Consider the following 22,098-nt stretch of genomic DNA (forward strand, 5'->3'; position numbering starts at 1 on the left):
TAGTCGAGAGGATAAGCTGCAAACAAGATAGTGCGGGAAAAATATTGATACAATATTTCTGGACCGTCAGATTCCCTGTTTTGGAGTGAGCGCAGTAAGAAAAGACAGACAGGCTGTTGAGAAGCAGGTGTCCCTCCGTGCGGTATGCTCATGTTGAATTGGTTTATGACGTCCCACCCTGCCTCTTCGCTGTCAGCCGCAGAAATGTGGAATAAGTAAAGAGCTTGTTAAGATTCACATAAGCATGGGAAACAGTAACCTCAAGTCTAGTTTTGTTTATATGCAAATTGACAGATGCACAATACACTTTTTATTCCTCATTGTCTTCCTTTCTTTTTTTGGTTACATTTACCTCTTCCTGGATGTCAGTCATACTCGACGCTACTCTATATAGCAACAGTGAATGTAGCATGTAATGGTGCTTGTACTTCTTACTCCACTTCTCTTATAGTGTGACTTAGAGCCAAGTTAGAGTGTCATATAACATAAGACCAGGTTTTGTAACCAGGTTGCTGTGTACTGCAGACTTCTGCCCAGGTCCCCCTTGAAAATGAGATCTAGATCTCAATGGGGTTTACCTGGTTAAATAAAGGAATAAAAAAAAAAAAAAAGACAGAGTTGGAGGAATTCAGCATTCATTGTGCAAAGTTAGTTTTGTTCTCAGTCTGCATTTTTGTGTGAAGGTTACTTCTGTTTTTTTTTTGTTTTTTTTACAGGTTTGTTTGTTAGATTGAAGTCCTTATCAAAAAAAAAAAATAAATAAATAAACAAGCCAGTTAAGCGACTGCATATGAACCAGTGTGGTACTTGTTACCTTGAACAGATTTTTAGGGTTTGTGAAGCCGTGCTACATGTAGAATGCCGAGTCCAGCTGGGTTCTTCTTTTTGTTTTATGTTTGCTATTGTTTTCTGTTATGTGTCCCAGGGAGCACGGTGATAGGCGTCTTATTCAGAATAAGAGCAATAACAGGGCCGCGTCAGAGTGAAGCCCAAAACTATATTTTGCCCCATTTGACCATCCTTTGTTTCACTTTGCTCTGCTACCAATTCCACGCTCTGCTGAGCTCCTATCCGCCGCTGACCTTGTCACTCGTCTGCTGTACTTTTCTCCCGGCTTTCCTCGTCGCTTAGTTTCATTCTGTTGCTTCTTCTGCTGACTTGTGCTCTGCCACCTCCACATTGTGCTCAAATTATTTCATTTATCCTCCTGCTGCTTGTCTCCCCTCACTGTCAGTCATTTTTCTCTCTATTTGTTTTGTTTTTGGGTTGACTTCAGCTCCCTTCATGTCCCCGCTTCTCCTTCCTAATTCATTTTGGTTATTTTTACGTGATTTTTTTTTTAAAGTTTTGATTTGAATTATGCTGAATTTGTTTAAAAAAACAAAACAAAACAAAACAAAAAAGTCAAGTTGACCACAGCTGTCCACACTCTGCTTCATATCTCTGGTTTGTCTTTCATTAATGCCCCTCTCTGTGCTTGAGTTGGGGAGTTTTATTCATCACCTCGCCTCGTGAGGATGCAAAAAGAAGCAACGTTTTAATTTGTGAGCCGCGAACATGCAGACGACAGCAGGCTAACGCGCTCTCCAGGGGCTGCGGGGAATCGCTTTGCCTTTCGAGGAGTTTGGAAGCAGTGATATGCGGAAATGAGAAAAAGGTGTTTGGGCGTTATTAAATTTTCATCTGCACTGTCTTCTGTGTCAAAAAGTCAAACTCAGTGGGTCTTAATTTCGTCATGGTTACGGAGGAGCCGATGCAGTGCGGGGTGGTTGATAGATTCATTCTGTTTCACTCGGACTCCTCTATTTCTTTATTTAGATAGGCGTTCCTACTAATCAAACCACATGCCCTCACTCCTAAAGAAAAAAATAAATATATATTGATGTCATAAGACAGAGTAAATGTTCCACTTAAACTGCTATATTTAGCTCTACTCATGTAATGACTCAGGCCCAGTCATTCATCTGACAGTCCAACAGAATTGGCAGCAACACCAGTAACCCAGTTTACTTCCCACATCTTTGGCTCATAGAAGTCTGGATTTATTTAAGATTTACAAGGATGCAATTTCTTGTTTTGTTTCTTTTTTTTTTCTTTTTTCTGTCTTTTGTCCAAGTTTTGAGTTTGAAAAAGCAAAAGCAACCCTGATCCCAGAGGGTTCAGTGGGATCATTTAATTTCTCTCATGAAGACAAAAGCAAAAGTTCAGCTGTAGTCGGAGCTCATCATAGTCCCGCTGTCACAATGTTTATCTCCCCTCATATGTGACCATATTTCACATTGTTCTAAATCACTGACGTGTGGGTGTTTCCTATAATAGTCCCCCCTATGTATAGTGCATGTACATTGGGATGAAGAGTATGAAATTCCTTGTGTGCTATTGCATCTTCGCTGCATTTTTTTTTCATTCCTACACTTAATGAGCCTATATATTAATACCCATATAATAGTAGTTATGTTATATGTGAATCTCTGGGAGGGTAGGGGGGGCAGCTATTATGCAGTGATTAATGGTGATCTCAATGGGATTTATTATCATGCAATAAATTTTGTGATTGAAAAAGTTGGATTAGGTTATGGCTTTCTTTTGAATCATAAAATAATCATGGTATTTGTAGATGATCCTCAGAATAATAATAATAATAATAAAAAACAAAGTAAAATCATTGCTAATTGCACATTTTCTTACTTAATATTATAAAAGAGGGGGAAAAAAAGCAGTGTAATAGTGACTGAGACTCCTGTATTTATGAACTTGTTCAGTTATTATTGTCCGTGTAGTTCTGCGTTGCATCTATAAGGTACCAGCTGAGTTCAGAGGTCAACTCAACGCATTAAAAAGAAGCATCATAAACATGTCTAGCTCAATCAGCCTATATCAGCTCTATGCAGTTCATTGCACTACAATACAACCAAAACCCAGTTCTATGCAAATTCTAATAAAGCACAAATAAAGCAGCAATGGCTCGACTCCTGCTGTTCGGCTGCCGAGCCTTTCCTGTATAAAAACCTTGAATGATGCAACACTAGTTCTGTTGTGAGTAGACATGCTGCAGCTTTAGGTGAAGTTATTTTTCCAAAGATGAAAAATGGGGTTCATATTCTGTTGTGTGTTACAGTTCTCCTTGGCACAGAGTTGGTCTAAACTGAAACCTCTTTCTGATTTTAAACTGCAATCCTTAGAAATACTCGATTCCCAGATTATTAGAAGCTATCTGAAAGTTTTGGACAAGCTCCCACAGAGTCGCATCTGAAGTTGCTGAATAAGCGGAGTACTTCTGTAGCGGCAAATTGAATTTAATGCAGGGTAGACGCCGTGCTTCCTTTGCGCTATTTGCTCCGGTCTTGTGTCTCCACGATCCTCCTCATTTAAAACAAGTTATTATTTCAGCTCCCTGTCGTAGCCACTGCTTTATTATTCGTGCACTGCAGCTTTGGACAGGAACGTGCATCAACAGCGAAAATGTAATACTGTGAATATTGGTTTATTTGTTTGCAGTAAACCAAGAAAGAAGAAGGAAAAAAATCCTTTCCTTCAAAATTACCAAGTAATTAGGAATCGCAGCACTTTGTGTTGGTACACAGCGATGATGCACACACTCATTATTGGCGTGAAGCTCAGGTTAGCGGCATGAGAGCGTCCTTTGTTTTCAGGCCAGAGTGCCTCCTGATGACAGGTGTTGTTCATCGGGATGCTGAGGTTTGCTCTGTGATCAGCTGCCAAGCTGTGAGGAAGTCGCTCTCCAATTATCCCCAGTCCATCGAAGCCTGGGGAGACCTATTCATACTGTAGGTGGTAATTGTTACACAAGTGTGTTAATGGCCCGAACGGGGTGGAGGGAGGTCTCTTTCACTGGGCAATTTGCCCATCACAGGCATGTGGAAGGGCGACGCGTATGAGGACAACGGAAGGTTAAAGCACTTTTAGGTAATGCATGTCTGTTAGGGTATGTGATGCTTTTTTCCCCCCAACTTAGTCTGACTGAAATCTCAACCTGGTGTTCTGCTTTGTGGAACAAAGCAAAAGGTCTTTGCACAAGCTTTTCATCGAGACACGAAACTCTTTTACACATTTGTGATTTTTGTAGCCTCACGGCTAATGGTTTCTGCAACGTGGCCTTCATGAGGGAAACTGGAAAAGTCCACCTGTGACTAAAACATTAGCGGACAGACGGCCTTGTGAAGAGCAAACACACCGGGCAGGTCGGAGGTCAAGTTGTGGAGAAGTTGTGGAAATGCTTTACGTTGGCAGAGGCACACAGGGAATCTAAGCACAAAGCAACTCTTAACTAAAATCTCTAAGGATGCAAAGTCAGAGACCTGACCTTAAATCCAATTCTTTTCAGATTCTTATTTCACTTGCTGTATAATTTAGATCATTCTGTATCATTTCCCTTCCACTTCACTCAAATTTCATCTTGAAATGCACATGACAAAATGTGATGCGTGTTCAATGGGTACGAATACTTTTGCAAGGGTCTTTGTAAAATACTCGAGAGTATGGGTTTAAAATCATTATCGTTGCGTGTGTGACGTGGTCACCTTACAAAAAAAAGAACACTCCACATGCCAGGAAATTGGACCTGAAAGAACATTCTTTCAGCTCATAAGAACCCAAAGATGAGCGGTTTGGTTGCAGTGAAGAAGGACTTGAGATGTCCAAGAATCTCCAGTAAAGCACCAGGTCTCCCACTGAGGAGCGCACTTCAGAATCCTGTTGGCCGCAGCCCAAAGCTTCACGAGTACGGGAAACGGCTGAGCTGAGTGCGTTCAAATGCACAGTGTGGATGAAACGTTTTGTGCAAAAAAAAGAAAAAAAAGAAAAAAAGAAAAGACAAAAGCCGTGACATTTCTACACCACTCATTTCATTCACTTGATAGTTACCATAGAGATTGCCAGGGTTGAATTGCTAATGTAAGAAGAAATACGCTTACTAAATTTCCTTCCACTTCACCCAGACAAGCCTAGAACCGATTACCTGGTTTTTTGGGGGGGTTTTTTTATACCTGATCTGACATAATTTGTGGTAATTCCACCCCACTTCTATCTCTGCTCCACTCTGAGCTCGGCTTTTATCTAGCAGAGTTAAATCTGGGGCTCTGGATGTTCGGGTCGTATTCTCTGATCTCTGACGTGAGCCACATTTATTCATTACCCTTTAGCTGTCGATGACGCCTCGCCTCACAGATTTTAAAATGCTTAGCATGCATGTTTGTTGTATTCATATTTTACTGCTGTGCCGTCGCGTTCAACCACATCGCCGACACTTCGGCGACGCTGTAATTGCCGACTGTCTTCCTCCATCAGGGCTTTCTGAGTCGACGGCTGAAGGGCTCCATAAAACGCACCAAGAGTCAACCAAAGCTTGACCGGAACTCCAGCTTCAGACACATCCTTCCCGGCTTCAGGAGCGTGGACAATGACAGGTGAGGTCTTGTTCCTTCTGGAAGTTTCCGTAAATGCTCGCTTGTTGTTGTTGCATATGCACGTGGTTCCTACATTGTTTTGGGGACGCATGAGCTTTGAACAGTACTTCATGATGATCGACAAATTTAAAGACGGTAGCGGAGCGCTAGACTCTCGAATGTCGGCGTCAAGCGGCTTTGCTTTGCCTTTGGGAACATTTAAACACATTGCAGAAGCAGAACATTTACTCAGCAATTGCAGGTATTTTAGGAACGGCTGTCGTCCCAAAATAGCTACAGTGGGGTTTGGATGATTGAGTAAACTTGTTTCACACTGTCACATTAAAGAGAAGAGCTATTGGTAAAAAGAAACAAACAAACAAAAAAAAAAGAGGTTGTCACGGCAAAGAACATCACAACCAAACTGTTGGAAATACTCTGCATGTTCTAATGAATAAATAATGCAATAGCATAACTTCACAAAGTGTAACACTTGAGCTCAGAGGTGCCTGACAAACTCCAGGGCACCGGGAATATATGACGCATAAAACAGCTGCATAATTCAACTGGAAATACAGAAAAGAGTCGGGAGTTTTAACATGCATAATCTTTCAAGATGTGAAGTGTGAGCTCTACAGACGACCGGCTTATTACGTCAATTCCTTCCTGTTGCTGTCCTATTTCATGGACAATAAGATATGTCTATAAAAGATTCAAACATATAGTTTACCTGTAGATTTCATCCACTTAGTGCAGCATTCACTACCAGTGACATCAAACCAGCCACACGTCATTTGATGTCTGTCCAGTTTGTATGCATGTATGTTTAATTTTGGCATTTTCTAGATAAGAGAACATCCACTAAACAGTAGTAATAGAAATAATAGCATTTTCATGTTTTACGTTCAGTTAAGAATAAAAAACAAAACAAACAAAAAAAAAAAAGATTTTTTTTTTTCGGGGGGAATTTTTTGGAACTGATCTTTTCCGTTGATCCCTCTGCCGTTTAATAGCCTTTTGCCTCTGGCTGTGTTTACTGGCAGCAGATACTAACCTTTGCTAATTTTTTCAGGTGTTCAGCTGCTTGGCTAACATTTCCCTCTCTCTCCCACTGTGCATAATGAGGAAAAAGGAAAAGCCAAATTCTAGTCCAGGCAATCGCTGCCCCGTAATCACACTTCCTGCTCACTCTTTTTGAGGGTCTCTTTCTCATGCTTGGCTAACAGCTGACTCTGCTCGCACCTTTCTTTTTTCCTTCCTTCCTTCTTTCCTTCTTCCGTCTCTGGGAAAAAGCCAAGGTGTCCGTATGCGGGGTTTAATTAAAGAAAGCGCCGTGTTTGAAGGAGCCGTTCTATGGCGTTCCATTTCAAAACTTAGAGATGAGTTACCGCCTCGCTTCCCACTTTTAATGAGGCATTAACGTCACTGTCAGACTATCACAAGGGAACACTAGCCACTGTTAAGTGTGGAACACAGTGGGCTTTTTCTGTCCTTCAGTCGGACCGAATGAGCTCACCTCATTTGCTTTTTCTCCCCACTGTCTTTTCCCATCCTCCTCACCAATTCTTGCTTGTGTGTTTTTTTTTTCTTGTTTTGTTTTGTTTTGTTTTTTTGTTGTTTTGTTTGCCGTTCTGTTTCTGATCTGATATATTGGACTCGTCAACCTTCTGTTTCAACCATTGTTTTTTTTTTCCCCCTCTCTCTATCGGTTAGTAAAGCGTCCCAAACTATCAGCATTTATGCAGCTCTCTGATAAAGCACACAGGGAGGAAGGAAAACACCGGAGCGGAAATTGGAATGTCCTGGAGGTGTCTTATCTCTCCCAACACAGAACGGCCCACAATACGTACACACACCTCTACTACAAAAACCGAGAATTCATTATGATTGGTGTCCTTATAAACAAGTGGCTTTGTGATGTAGAAAAATATAATAAAAAAAACCCTGTAAAAAGCAAATTGCACGACGATTGGATAGATTTGTAGAAGACCAGGCAGGGATACTCGCCGTCAGCCTGGGAGCAGCCTCGCCGCAGGGCATGAAACACCGCAGAAGGTGGCAGACTCTGGAAAAACCTGGAAACTCAGAGATGAGGGGATACCGGAGGGGAAGGGAAAGCGAGTAGAGAAGGAATCTCTCATCGCGACGGTCTACACGTGTGCAAGTGCGCAGCCGTGACTGTCAGCGATGCGTCACTTATCCTTAAGCCGTGTAGCTGCAGTCGTTTTACTTTAATTGTTTTGAAGGAAGCGGAGCACACGGCCTCGGGTGTCGACGCACCAGACGCAATTTCGACTGCGTGTGGCGTTTGCCGCAATGATATTCCGAGGCCAGGTAACCTGAAGGAGGCTCTGCGGAGGAGCAGCTGCACACTCGGAATGAAAAATTCATCCGTATTAATCAGGGCCTGGACTCTCGGCAGGCGCACTTATCTGCAGCAAAACAAAGCAGCGACGGAGGGAAGGAGCGCGCAAACACTAATTTTCTCACCCCATTCATGTGGAGTGTTTGTAATCAGACAAATATAGGTCTGCGAGATATAATCAGGAAGTTTTGAGGGCGTCTTTGTTCAATTTTTAATCTGCTCTAAAATTGTGTAAGATCAATTTTCTAAGTGTTTTTGGTAATAATGTGCATTTGTTTATTTTTTTAAATTTTGATTATAGTATCCATTAAAATGGTAAAAGTGAGTTTTTATGTGTGGACAGAACTTTTACCATCTTTGCAAATTATAGAATAAGGATGTTGATGTTTATATGGTACTAATTGCCTGAGGGCAATAGGCTCAAACATTTGTTATTTTATCGCCTTTGCTAATATTTCGTCTAAAATTCTATAAAGCTGATGGGCAATTACTGAAAGAGATCTTATTTCTTAAGAGTTGCATTTCTATCCTCACTCTGAAACCGTAATGGTTAGACAATATTCTCATGGTCTGTCCTGATAAGGGAGGGGCATTTTGTTTCATTTTGTAACTTAAGATGGTAATCAACCACTTGGTTTCATCACTTCACTGCATGGGTAGCAGCTCTTCCTCCTCTATTTAAGCCAAGTCATCTCTGCCAAAGATCAGACTAACTACTGTAGCGTGGTTGGAAAACCTTTTTTATAGTGTTGAGCTCGGTTGAGGTGGTGGTCTAGTACACAGCCCTGTGGTGCACCAGTGCTGACGCCCTCATCGTCTGCGGTGTATCGGACAGGAGCTTCAGACTCCAGTGGCATCCGAACGGTGAGTGCGGTCTATCAGCCTGGAAACCAGTCTATTTGGACCAACGAAAGGCTGAGGTAGAATCCCTACAAGGCAGCCTTGTGTATCGAACCCTCTGCTTCCGGTGGACAGGTTGGTGACTCTGCTAGCACGCTGATGTTTGTCCGAAGTTGGTAGCAGGTTTGCAATGACCTTATGCACATGCGTTGACATGATTGCTTGTGACAGAAGAACAAATAATTCAACTAGACAATCTATTGTGTTATGTCGCAGCTAAACACTGTATTTAAAGGTTACATGGTCATCTTGGGGGAATCCGATAGCAGCAGACAGGACACGGGCAGAAACTCAAATGGCACTGTTCAACTTTTGCCCTCAACTTGTTCAGACTGATTAAGATTCCCCTTATGAATGCAAAGAGGTTTTTCTAAACCTTTGCAGTTATAAAATATTATCTTTGGATGGTGCACTAGTGGAGGTTAATGTGTCTGTGTCGATCTTGCTCCCTCCATCTGAGTAATCCTCCTTACTGGATTTGATGCAGCATAAAGGATTGCTGGTTTACAGCAGCTTTGTCCCTGGCCTGGACATTGCAGTGTTACTATCCGTAGACAAAAGGTGGAATTGATCCTTAGGCTTTCCACACAGCACAAGCAGCATTGTTGTAAGTCATAAATATTAAATGGGAATTCTTGTTCTCATTTCTCTGCTGCTTCCCTCTCCATTCCAGCATGCACCGTATCGCTTATTGCTGCACATGGTAATTAGGCATAGTTCAATCTCATAATTGGAGACTGAGAGATCTCGCTCGGCGTGTGTTTCGTGTGTTCTGGTAACAGCAGCAGGTTCTCGGAAATGACTCGGGCGTCCTCGTGGAAAGAATGCTGCTCTAAAAAGGAAGCCCTTTTTTTTTGTCACAGGGAAGACTCCAGGTCTGGATGTTCAAAGACAGCAACAGGATCAGATTCATTTGATCACCTATGTAAGGAGCAGTATCTCTTTAGTGACCAGCTATAGTTTTACTGTCGTTTGAAAAAAACAAAAAAAAAAAAAACAAACAAACAAAAAAAAACTGGGCGATATGGATGATGGTAGAGATCTGTACATTAAACCAACTAGTAGTGACACCTAGAGACAGGATGATATTATGTCCTGCTGGTATTATAGAATTAATTAAAAATGTCACGCTATCGCGGGGATTTGATTCAAAAACCAAAAACAAAAATGTTTAGCATTCGCTGTTTTTATTTGAAAAATAACAGATATTTTCACTCCTGATAAAATCTAACACATAACAGTACATCATAGGGAAGTTTTTAGTGGTTTTGAAGTGTTGGTTACTTATATTCTAACTAGTTAGCCAGCTGAACCTTGCTATATCCATAAACATGCAATGTTGGTGTCCCAGTCTGCAGTATATTATGTGATGGTGACCTATCCAGAGTGAACCGCCTTTCAGCTGCTGACCACTGGAGAAGGGCACCAGCCACTTGTGGATGCAGTAATTTTAACAAGCAGTGCTTTTGAGAACCATCATTGAAACCATAGAGTAATTTATGTCTCATTCATTTTTAATGCTTTGCTGTCTGAGGAAAGAAAGATCACTTCTAATTAATATTTATCTGGCTTTTTTTTATTATTATTTTTAAGGCTTTAGAGTCGTTTAAATAAAACTCAAGTTGTGAAATATAATTATTTTTTGTATTGTTTAATAGTGAAATTCACTAAGCTATTTCCACAAATTCGTTCACAGACTGGAGAAGGAATATGTGCAAATGGCTTCCTTGTTGACGTAGTTTTTTTTTTTGTTTGTTTGTTTGTTTTTGTTTTTTATAGGGACATCATTAAAACCTCTTGAACTTTTTCACATTTTTGCAGATTACAATTCCACACCTCACCATATTTTTTTTAGGGCTTTCATATGACAGAAAGATGGTTTTCAAAAAAAATAAATAAATAAAAAAATAAAATAAAATAATAATAAAGATCTGAAAGGTTGTTCCTCATTTTTCTTGGGAAAGTAACTCCATCTCTGTCAGATTAGAAGTCATTTTAATACATGAACATCTTTGAATGTTTCAGAGTTGCCTCGTCTGAATCAGGATTCCCCCAAATGGATTGTAGGGGGCTTAACACAAATGGATGCCAAATGATTACAGGTTGTTATTGTTAAAAAAAGAAATAACTCTTACCTCCCGAATTAATTACGTCTCTGTTTCGTTGGTGGTATGAGATAAAGTCAAGGGGCAGGAATGTTTTGTTTTTTTTGCACGGCACTGGATTAAAAAAAAAGAAGCATTTTTACTATTCCTGAGCCCATATAATGACTTGCAGAGTAAGTTTTTACCGTTTCTTGTGACAAAAAATAATCGATATTTTTATGACTTGTATTTTGTAAAGCTTGAGTCCTTTAGTAAAATCTTCAACAGGCACTTTTGTGCCAGTTAAAGACGTGAATTATTAAAGAACATAATCAGATAAGTAAGCCGTCCGAGATGAATTTGGTTTATGTTTGCATGTTCTCTCCGAGCATCAAAACACCATGGTTTAGAATAATAGACTTCAGCCCGAAAAGCATTAATATGAATTTTGAGGGCTGGGTGATTGTTTCTTCCTCCCCCCATTCCAGCTTTCTGTGGACTGGATGTTGTGCTGTAGTGCGTCTGTGGAAGTAATAAAAAGAGAGAGAATGATGGAAAGAGCGCAGCAGTGAGGAAAAGACACATCCATCCATAAATCCAATAAAGTGATGACATTTAGAGTTATTAGATTCTGTAAACATTCCCCAGGTGGTCCCACAACAATATCCCACCTCTTTTGCTCCTTTTTCCCGTCCTTTCCTCCGTTCTCTTCGGCTCCCCCTACGCATCCCGATCAGTCATATCATTATGACCATTCATTCAGTGTAGGATCCAGTGTAAGACAGAGACGCACCTCACAGGTTTTTTTCTTTTCTTTTCAGAAAACCATGCGTCTCTTTTTACTTCCAATTTAAAATGATGCTGCCTTGTGTCTCTTGTTTGCAGTACATCTCAAATAATTCTTAGTTGCGCTACTGGAAAATGTGAAGACGTCATGATAATTTTGCGATGCACTGTATTATCTGCAGTTTTTGGGATCATTCCCCCCGCCCCGTCATCAATTTACGGATTGTTATTTAGTATTTGCTTTTGATCATTTCCTTCACCAGTAAATAAAGATCAAATCCGGAAATGATCCAGGAAAGCAAAAAAACAAAAAAAACACCTAATGTCAGCAATCAGATGCTCAGTTTTCACTACGTCAGTAAAAAACAAAAGCCAAAAAAACAAAAATACATCAGCGTTTTCATTAGGTTTATTGCCGCAGCATAATTAGAGATGGCGATAGTACTTCTTCCTCCTGTCTGTTTTTGGCGCCGTGCCCCTCTTGCCGCTCATTTGCCATGCATCGGCATGATTTTGTGCCTATGAAACGCGGCTCTCGGGGTAATAATGGGTTTCACGGAGCAGGTTTTTACCTAACACTGTGCGTTATTAGCCTCTATCCCACACAGACCCAAATGATGAACTCATCAGCAGCCTCTCAGGCTCTAATGCCTCTAATTTGGGGATGATTATAATATCATTATTTCTCTCTGTTGGAGATTGTTTGGAGATGAGATTAATTTTTAGCGCAACGTTTTACGGAAGCTCCTCTGGAGACCTCGGTGCTTTTTTAGGAGGGATATGTCATGTTTTTTCTTTGTTGCAGAGCTCTGCATTTTTAATTGCGCTAGCGTCCTTAAGCGTTTAGTCCAACTTTTTTTTTTCTTCTTTTTCAAACTTATTTTTATTGGTATTGTAGGTGAATGTTTATGCTTCAGAACATTCCACACAATCTCTTGATCAGTGAATTATAGAGTCAACAAATGGACAGTCAGGAAAAGCACAACAGCACAGGTGGAAAAGCCTTGACATAAATAAATTTATTATTGCAGTAGCAGAACCTTACAGTGTAACAGTTGGATTAACCCTAGCTTTAATTGGAGTACATTTATTCAAGTGGAGTGAAAAAAAACTCACCTTAATATCCAATTGCTCTTTTTAACAGTATCCCCAGTTTCACATTTAGTCAATTTATAATTTACATTTTAAGTTGCTTTGTGCCTAATAAGCTTTTACTAGTGTGTCTATAGTAAGGGCAATAAAAAAATAGTTTTTTGTTTTTTTTGAGACATCCAGGCACGCATTAGCCAATTTAGTTTGCTTTAACAATATGTGGATTTATGAAGGTCCCGCTCTAAATGTGTGATGTTTTTGTGTCTTGTCCTGCTTTTCAGGCGGCTTTAGAAACAATGAGCGACTCTTGTTCTCTGAGAACATTCACCCTCTGTGAACATTAGCATTTCCATGATGTCAGCACAGCGCACTATGTCTTACTATCTCTAAACTGTGTCACAGAACCAAAACAAAGAGTCAGCTTGAAATAAAAAGAACTGAACTCCTACAGGGTATAAAAATCCCTCTGGAAATGTTTGCAGACGTAAGAATCCCCTCAAAATATACAAACGTTTTATTTTGCTCCTTTTGGGACTTTTGCAAAACATCCTGAAAGGGGGACTTTTCACTGACTGATGTGACATTGAGCCTTTAGCCTGTTCTTTCTTTCTTTGGAGCAGCTGGAGAGGAAGATAACAGCATAACGTTAATAAAATAATATGCACTGTTCTTTGCTTTCGTCTTGGTGCCGTCGAGATGGACGACCACCGACCCACCCACCATATTCAGCGGCCATCAGTCAGACGCTTCCCACCGATCTGCGTCGTATTCACTCTTTGTTCACAGCGAAGGAATTAAGTTATTTTAAATGTGATTCATATCAATGGTTAGAGCAAATGGGCTTTACAATAAAAAGTATACAGATCGCATTTAACCCTAAGTGTAAATGTGATATTTTAGTCAAACCAAACCTTGTATTGGCGTGTTCCTGTAGAGCGTCGCAGTTTATCACCACTATGATCTTTTTACAAATCACATGATTTGTGACGCCCCGAGGCTATAGTTTGTAGGGCTGCCACCTGCACAGCTGGTGAGGTCTTGTGGGTTTGTTGATGTTTAACCCTCGTAGGGCTTCTGTGAGCCGGGGCCAAGCGTGCCAAGGCGGTCTTCGCTCTTTCAGTCCCTCCATGGGTAATGAGCTATAATGGATAGGACCAGGAGCGTGACGAGAATACAGAGGGCCCCATCAAAGCAGCACTCTGCGCATCCTTTAAAAAAAAAGAAGAAGATGACTGCTCAGTAGGCATGCAGCGCACTCATTTAGTCGTTAATCCAACCCTAAACTGATCAAAGGCTCTTTAGATTACTGTTATAAGGAGATATTACTAATAGTAGAAGGTGTAGAAGCTCATTATCCACAGCTGACTGAAACACCCTCTGAGAAAAGCGTGCATGCAGAGGAAGAATCGTAATCTCTTTTGCAAGTGTATTTTCCTCAGGATTCTATAATACAGCAAGTTCAACCTCATATGTGCTACAGGAGTTAATTGGGAACTCTTCTGCATCTTTTTGTGAAACTGTTTGCAGATGTGTGCACTGAAAAAAGTTGACTACTTTTATCCATTGACAATCCTGCGAATGGAGTTGGAGTGAATGCATCCAAGTGACTCTGTGACATTGGTATTATGCTATGGTGATGAACGGTATGGTTCAGATTGGTTTACATTTTAGTTTTGTTTTGTTTTTTCCTAGAAATTAATAAAATGAAGGAAGGCTAATAGCCTGGCAAAGGGATTCCTCGTATCAGCAGTTTCAAATAACTCAAGCTGAAAATGTTCATATCTACTCTCTATAACAGCATGTTAAATAATTACATCTTCGCCAGAGATCATTGAACTTCCTGCTTATTATTGTTTTATTTTTTTTATCAACCAAATTACATCTGAGTCAGAATGGAAACTTATCTTGGTAGAAGATGTCTGCTATTATCAGTTCATCTGATCAGCTGGTGGTGAGTCTGTCAAAAAGATAAATGGAACATTAACTTCATACATGTGAATCAGTCACCGAAGTCAGACACTAACTACAAATCAGAGCTAGCAGCAACCCTGATGTTAGTAGGCCACTCGATATAAAAAAAAAAATGTGTTGACCTATGTTAACTATTTATTAGCACCTCTGATAGTTTTAATCTTTTTCAACCAATGGCTGGTATGTTTCCATTTCCATTTGTGTTTTTGCAGATAAACTTGAAATGTCTGCTTGTAACTCTGACAAAAGTCAAGCACCTGCAGAATACAGACTAGAGTAGAAAGCCTAACTGGGGCGTGATGTCAGTCCCAGATCTGAGCTTTCACTTTGGAGACAAATCGAGCCGAGCCTGGAAAAGCACAACAGCCTACTGTCCCTGATGCCATTGCAAAAATAATAGCCAGTCTCAATCCTCAACATCCCCAGCCTACTCAGAAGTGTGAAAATGTCAGCAGGCTTTGCCACAGTAATCCCACATAGAAACATTGGACTCTGTAGCTGACAAAAAAACACACAAAAAAAAACAAAACAAAACAAAAAAAAGAGCTGTAAACTGTATCTTACAAAGCTGTAAGAGATTGATGTCAGCTAGTATTATCCATCAAACAATTATAAAACTTTTTTTCCCAGTTTGAATTGATTTAAAATAGCTTAAAGCAGCTAGAAACAATGATCCGTCTGTCCAGCCGCTAACCTTTCAAGTCTTTCTCCCCTGTTCTACAAACTCACAGCGGTGTGACATCTATCTTCAACGGGTAAAGTAACCATTACCGACAATAACCTCACATAACCTCTCTTCAAAAAATTGCAAGCCCTTTAAGGGCCCACTAGATTGCCATGGTGATAAGCTTAATGCATTTTCCCTACAGTCATCTTTGTGAAAAGTCCTTACCTTCCATTTTACTCATTTTGGTTTTCCTGCTGAACCTTCTTTTCAGTAACCCACACAGACTTTTATTCAAATTTAAAAAGCTTATGCAGTTTTTTAGCCCTTCATAGTCGGCCTTAAAGGAATCGTAGAAATAGCTTCACATTCACAATGGAAGTGGTAATAGAGTCATTAATATTATTGATTATGACTGACAGGATCTTTAACTGAAGTTTTCTTTTGCCTACATGAGTTAAAATGTGCATGTGAACGTGGAAACCTCACCTAAGGATTTTATTGTTAAGTCTGGCTGAGAGAATGAAGCGGAGGTTCGACTCTGCCAGCCACCATCTTCCAATCCATTAAGTTCAGAGGAAAAACTCAGGCCTGAAAATCACTTTTCCAGCTCCAGCAGTATGGTCAGTAACATTCCTGCTTCTATTTGAGAGTGGGTGATAGCCCAACACCGACTTTGGTTGCTAAATTGAGCTTCACGGCCAAACTGGCTCTCAATCAGCGAGTGCTTTTACTTTTTACAGGGACCGATCCAAGTTGCTTCTGGCTTGAAGCCTTTAAAACAATCCTGCCTGTGACTCTGCATGCTGTTTAAAGATTAGCATGGCAGGCCTAGGCCGTGAAATGAAGGTAAAAGAGTTGTATCTTCTTATGAACTTGCACCCAATGCTGGTATACATGTTTCCGTTATTTCTCACCTCCCACTGTGCGTCTTCCAAACATTACTTCATTGAGGTCAAACTGTAAGAATGATGTCAGACGTCCTGCATGTTTTAAATGTGCCCCTACTCCAACGCAGCTAATTCAAATGTCTAAATTAGCTTGTCTGCATACTGTTATGTCCTTATATGGAACGGTATTCAGTGCCAAAATTAAGGCTATTGCCACCCTGGGGTTCTTACATCATTTCTGCAGCCAGCTACTGATCTTATTAATGACAGGCCGGTACTGGTAGATGAGTAACAACCAGACCATTAGCATGGATAGGCTACCAACTAGCATGCTTAGACTATGACATACTTAGATGCAACAACCCTTGCAACATACGTTTTTTTTTTTTTTTTCTCTAAAGGAAACTTCATCGAGAAAAATTGTTAGCATACAGTTTGGCCTGTCAGGATAACAAATTTTACTGGATGATTAATTGTCCCAGAAGTTATTGCCGTAAACTATAATATTATTGTTTTGAGACCATTTTAAGGTAATGTAATGGTAATGGCGTAATAATTCAAGAACACATTCTCAAAGATCGATAAACTTTAAATCCTAACAAACATTTAACACTGGAACTGGAAGACCTTTTAAGTATCCAAAATAAGTAAACAACACAACAGAAAATAAAAAAAACTAAATGAATTATGAAGTCTCTGTAAACAAATCTGTCCTTCAAAAAAAAGGGCTAGTTGAGACCAAAACACCCCACTGGACAATTTTGTCATCCAGATTTTAGCAGAAAGAGCAAAAACGATAAATTGTGCAAATAGAAATTATTGAGCTTGCTTTAATTTATCATGCGATGAATTGATTTGTAGTTTGTTGTGAGAGGCCTACATATAATATCTGCAGGCATCATACATTCGATGCATTGACTTGTTCTTTTGACTCAACTTGATTCAAAGCATTAGCAGACCGTACAGTACAAAGATAAAGTTCGCTTCCAACTGAGGCAAGAAAGTTACATTTTGGTCTCATCTGCCCACAGCACCTGCTTACATGTTTACTATGTAAGCAGTAAAGAAGGAGTTCATCAGCCCAAAAACAGTGACATACTAAACAGTGACATACTGTGACAAATCTGTGTGTTCTGCATAGTTTTAGTCATCAACATTGCCCAGCTCTACATGATCCCCTTTTATATTCAACAGCACATATTTACACCATCGGGCCTGGAATTGGTAGAAAATGCTGCAGGCCTATTACTAACTGCCAATAAAAAATATGAGCATATTACTCCGGTGCTGACTTTCTTGCACTGGCTTTCAGTCCCTAAATCGTGGCAATTTAGGGACTAAATCGCCACAAAACCAAGAGCAGATTGATTGTTCTCAGATTTCACTTCTCTGAAGCTATAGAACAATCTTTCCCTTAAGTTATTTTAGTGTTTGTCTACTCATCTTTATTCACCATATTTTAACTCTATGGGTAACTGGGATGGTGCTATCTGTTGTTCTTATTGCGTTTTTATGTTTTTGGTATGCCCTGTTTTTAAAGTACTATATAAATAAAGTATGGTATGGTATGTTATTGTATATGTCAGGTATATTTCTCTGTGATAAAAATTATTTGTGTAAAGGATACCATTATTACGTCCTGAAGACTACAAGAAGTAAGACACAAATCTTGTTCTCTCCCAGTTTTACAGTGACAGTAATGTGCTTTATCTCTGGAGGGGTTTTCTTTTTTCTTTTTTCTTTTTTTTTTTTTAGTGTGTGGTTGTAATAACTTGCAATAAAATATCAAGTGAAGGATTGTCACTATTTTATAATTGGAAATGATTTATCTTCTTTTAGGAGAAGTTCACAGATACTTCTAAATAGCACCATATTTAAAAGTCATGGCAGATTTATTGTAGTTGGTTTGTTTTTAACCCATGTGTAATTAGACTTCTGCCATCTGTATTCCTACTATTTCCGTTCAGAGGCAAAGTTGATTTGACTTGAAATTAGCAGAATTTCCTGAAAAAGACGGAAGAATGGCACATGTTCTTAATTCAGGAATATAGGAAGTCAAAGTTTCTTATTTTTGCGTCTCGCTCCACGTAGCTTCCCCTCAGGGTTGGATGAGACGGATTCTGAAGTCACAGCTACATCTCACCTCGCAGACTCCTCTCCTGTCTCCTTCATTTACATAATACAAGATTTACATAAGGAAAGATAAGACTTGTAAAACTTTTATTCCCCCTCCATGACTGACACGGTCTATTAAACTAACAGACATTCTCGTCCCCTATCGGACCTAAAAAGCGCTGAAGTGCCTGTTCGCTGCACTGAGAATTAGAAATGAAAAGATGGATGCTGCCATAAAAGATGAGGAACAAGACAGATGACACACTTAAGAAAAAAAGAAAGAATAAAAAAAGACTGTTCTGCCATCGGTGTCATTGAAAGCTAGCCTGTGTCTTGGTCAGAGGTTCACATTTTTAAGTTAAAGAAATCACAAAGTTAATGATTTATAATTTTGATGCTCATCAACAGTGGAGTACAACTGCTGAAGGCTGATATTAAATATGGTAAGATTTTTCTTTTAATGTTAGTGTTGAAATTAGCTTTTGCTTCAACTTGGCAACGTCACCGGTTGCCTTTTCCTTTGACCTAAATGCAAGTTGAGCTTGGTGGATTTAAGTCTTGAGATTATCTCACTTATTCCTTCTTTAGATCATTTCATCGTCAAATCTCAATGGGCGTTTGAGGAAGAGATGATGATTGAGTTTAGCAGCTGCGACAGCTTGAATTGGCCTATTCCAGGTGCAGCTAATTTGCTCGATAAAAGTGGGGCGGTGGTATATAATTGGTTTCGGTGTGGGGAGGGTGTATCTTTAGGCTTCTCGAATTGGATTAAGGAAACCTGAAAGAATTTTCCGTTCTTGAATCTACACTAATAAGATGACAGGATAGAAGAGAGAGAAACGGCTCAAAATGGTGTGTGTGTGTCCAGTTGGATGAAGGATTAAAGACATAGCCATGCATTTTTCTTTTTCAATACTTACTGTGTGTGATTCTTATGGTGCATTCACACCAAATGCGTTTCGTGCATCAGGTGTGTCTAGTTTACATTGAAACTCAGTGTGGAGGTGCGTCGAGCTTCCTTTGTAGCACATCTATAGCAGCGTGATTTGAAACTTTTTGAGGGTTTGATGCATCAAGCCTGAACAACAAACAGGCCGGCGACGGAAAACAATGAGAGATTTTGACACATCTGATGCACCACCTCGACGTGCCAGCATGTAGACTTTGGATGTAAACCAGATGCGCGAAACGCATTTGGTGTGAACGTACTATTAGGGTTAGGTCATGAGTGTGACACACTGTAGAGCTCAGTTTTCAAATTCGTTGGTTTCTACTATGCTGGCTTTAAAATTTGAAGCCTCTCATGGGAAAATTGATTTATACTTTATGAATGACCAGGGGTGAGTCAGAGACCCTCTCGCCTTTTGAGTTTTAGAACGTAATCGTTTTGTGAAAGGGGCCATTAAAACAACCGGCGTTCAACACACTTTTCAGACTTTTCTTTGTGAAACGTTTTGAAAACCAAGTATTCTTTTCCTTTCTGTTCACAATTAGACTTCAGTCTCCTATTAGCACGGTGAAGGTGGTGGTTGTAATGTGATAAAAATGACTTGAGGCTTGAAATGTTGAGGTGTATTTTTTTGTTTGTTTGTTTGAAAAGGAAACAGGTGTCCATTGCACTTTGCACAATTTGCTCATTTCACACCAGCAATGCGTCAGCGACGGCTGCTATTGTTTTAAGAACAAGAACGGTAAAGTAGGTGTTTTCGGTCCGAGCACATCCTGTTGTGTGATCATCCAACTCACACAGGGTCTGGTGTGTATGTGTCATGTGTTTTTGGGAGGGGAGGGGAAGAAGAAGTAAGGGTGATGTCATATTTGATGACTTCACTTCAGATGTGCCAGGGAGTGCGAGAGCATTGTGCTGCCCTTTTCTTATCTGGGTGCTCTGCCCCGTCTTTCATCCTCCCTATGCCAGCCCTGCCCTGCCAGTCCCGTACTTCCAGAAATAGACTCAAGCTTTCCTCTTAAGTCCCCTACCAGCCCACCAATCTGATCTCGAAACCCTCCTGCTTACATTCCAGTCTCGCCAATACCAAGCCTGTGGCTGAACTCGTTGGCTAAGTTACTTTCCCAGAGCTTGAAGACCATACAGTCTCTCAGCTGACCTGTTCATATTACGGCATGGTTGGCAGCACATGTACCTCCCTCATCCTCCCACCGACAGTGGCGACAACAGCAAAGAGGAAACACCTCGCAGCAGAGCCAGCAGGACGTGGAACACACACACACACACACGCGCGCACACACACTCTCGCTCCCACTGGAGCCACACTGGAGGGGGCAAGCTAGGCTGCACTACACACACTTGTGATTTCCCCCTCCACAACGCACACACACAGACGCTGGCTCCTCCCTTTGCGAACAGAAAGAGGTGGGAGGTGCAGTCAATCACTGAGAGAAAGTGGAAGGGGCTTTAGCAGGACTTGCTCAGAGGGGGGGGGGAGGCGGGACAAATCCTGTTCATTTTTCAAATATTGGAGGTACACACCAGGATTCCTTTATCCGGAGCGAGGGGTGAATAAGCAGAGGAAGATAAAAGGGCGTGCGTCTGATTTCGGAAGCAACACAGGAAGTAGGGCATGCTCGGCGCAGGGGTGAGGAAGGGAGGGTGGGAGAAAGAAAAGGAGGAGAGGGAGAGCTTTGTGGTGCTTTTTCTCCACCCCTTGTCTTAAAGGAGCAGCAAAGAGGAAAGATAGACAGATACAGTCGGTCAGAGGGAGAGGAGAGGACCACAACTAAAGACGTTTGGAAGGAGGTCTGCATCAACAGCAAAAAAAAAAAAAAAAAAGTGTGGGGGGAATGGAGCTCTGAAATTACATTTTTCCCTCATTTTTCTCTGGGTTTTTCCTCCTCCTCCCTTCCTCTCCCCACCACCACCACCAATTCTGGCTCAGTCTGCTTATTTTTCCTCAACTCTGCGAGTGTTATAAGACTCTGACTATGCCTGGTGAGTGTTATCTGGCTCTTCACGTCATCGTGCCTTGTCATCCTTTGCGAGACGAGTCGTTTCGTGCGAACGTGTGTGGCCGCGAACTGAGATGCGGATGCAGGCGGCTCGGTGCAAACTGCTTCCACTCCCGTGAATTTGTGTGCGGGTGATGCTCCAGCTGCGCTGTGTGCTCCTCTGTCACCAGCGACGTCCTGACCACACACACACAGACTCGCAACGCATCTTTTTGTACGTCCGGGAGTGCGTTGTTTGTTATGCAACTGCTCAGTTTGCATTGCATGGTCAGACGGGGCAAGCTATCGTGACAGGTTTTTATAGAAGCCATAAAAAAAAAAGCCACTGTGTGCTTTTGTTCTGTTTTATTTGCTCGTTTGGGAGCGTGGAACTCGAATGTGGGAACGTCACACCAGGCTGGCCTGTGTGACGGAGGGGCAGCCAGCTAACGCAAATCAGATGACTGGGTTACATTGTGAGGTCAGCTGCTGGTTCTGGCCAACAGTTTCGGTCCAAGTAGATTAGCTATGAAAGAAAAAAGAAACAAGCAATGAGGGAAGTCTATTGTTGGTGGCTTTTAACCGTGATGCAGTGTTTCTTCTTTGATGATGTGAAATTAAAATAGATGGCTTTTCTTCAAACTTTAGAAGTTTAACTCTGGATTAAACATCGAATCAACGATAATTTTTTGCAATCTATGGCGGAGTCTTTATCAGCCTGTCCTGATATTGATTTGAACCTAAATAGACCAATAAATGCAGGCTACTCAGACGTTCACAGCAATGTAAATAGTAAAAGGAGAACCTTACATGCAGAAAATTGGTAAGCAGCTGTATATCATATTTGATTACGTCAATGCAGCTTCACTGGATTTATTTG

At 40.8% G+C, this 22,098-nt stretch overlaps 1 protein-coding gene across 9 annotated transcripts in view; it reads left to right on the forward strand.

Moving 5' to 3' along the window:
• Positions 1 to 22,098, forward strand: part of LOC103135907 (disabled homolog 2-interacting protein) — a 189,150-nt gene that overhangs the window by 97,043 nt on the left and 70,009 nt on the right. For 7 of the 9 annotated variants that reach the window (XM_007548914.2, XM_016669891.1, XM_016669892.1 and 4 more), the window contains one exon: positions 5,308 to 5,426. In XM_007548914.2, the coding sequence (XP_007548976.1) occupies positions 5,308 to 5,426 (119 nt within the window). Of the gene's footprint in view, positions 1 to 5,307; positions 5,427 to 20,581; positions 21,031 to 21,082; positions 21,223 to 22,098 lie in introns of those variants that run through there. The other 2 variants (XM_016669895.1, XM_007548918.2) reach the window with 2 other exon arrangements.

The sequence above is a fragment of the Poecilia formosa genome, unplaced genomic scaffold (assembly GCF_000485575.1).
Source record: "Poecilia formosa unplaced genomic scaffold, Poecilia_formosa-5.1.2 Scaffold28, whole genome shotgun sequence".
Classification (NCBI taxonomy): domain Eukaryota; kingdom Metazoa; phylum Chordata; class Actinopteri; order Cyprinodontiformes; family Poeciliidae; genus Poecilia; species Poecilia formosa.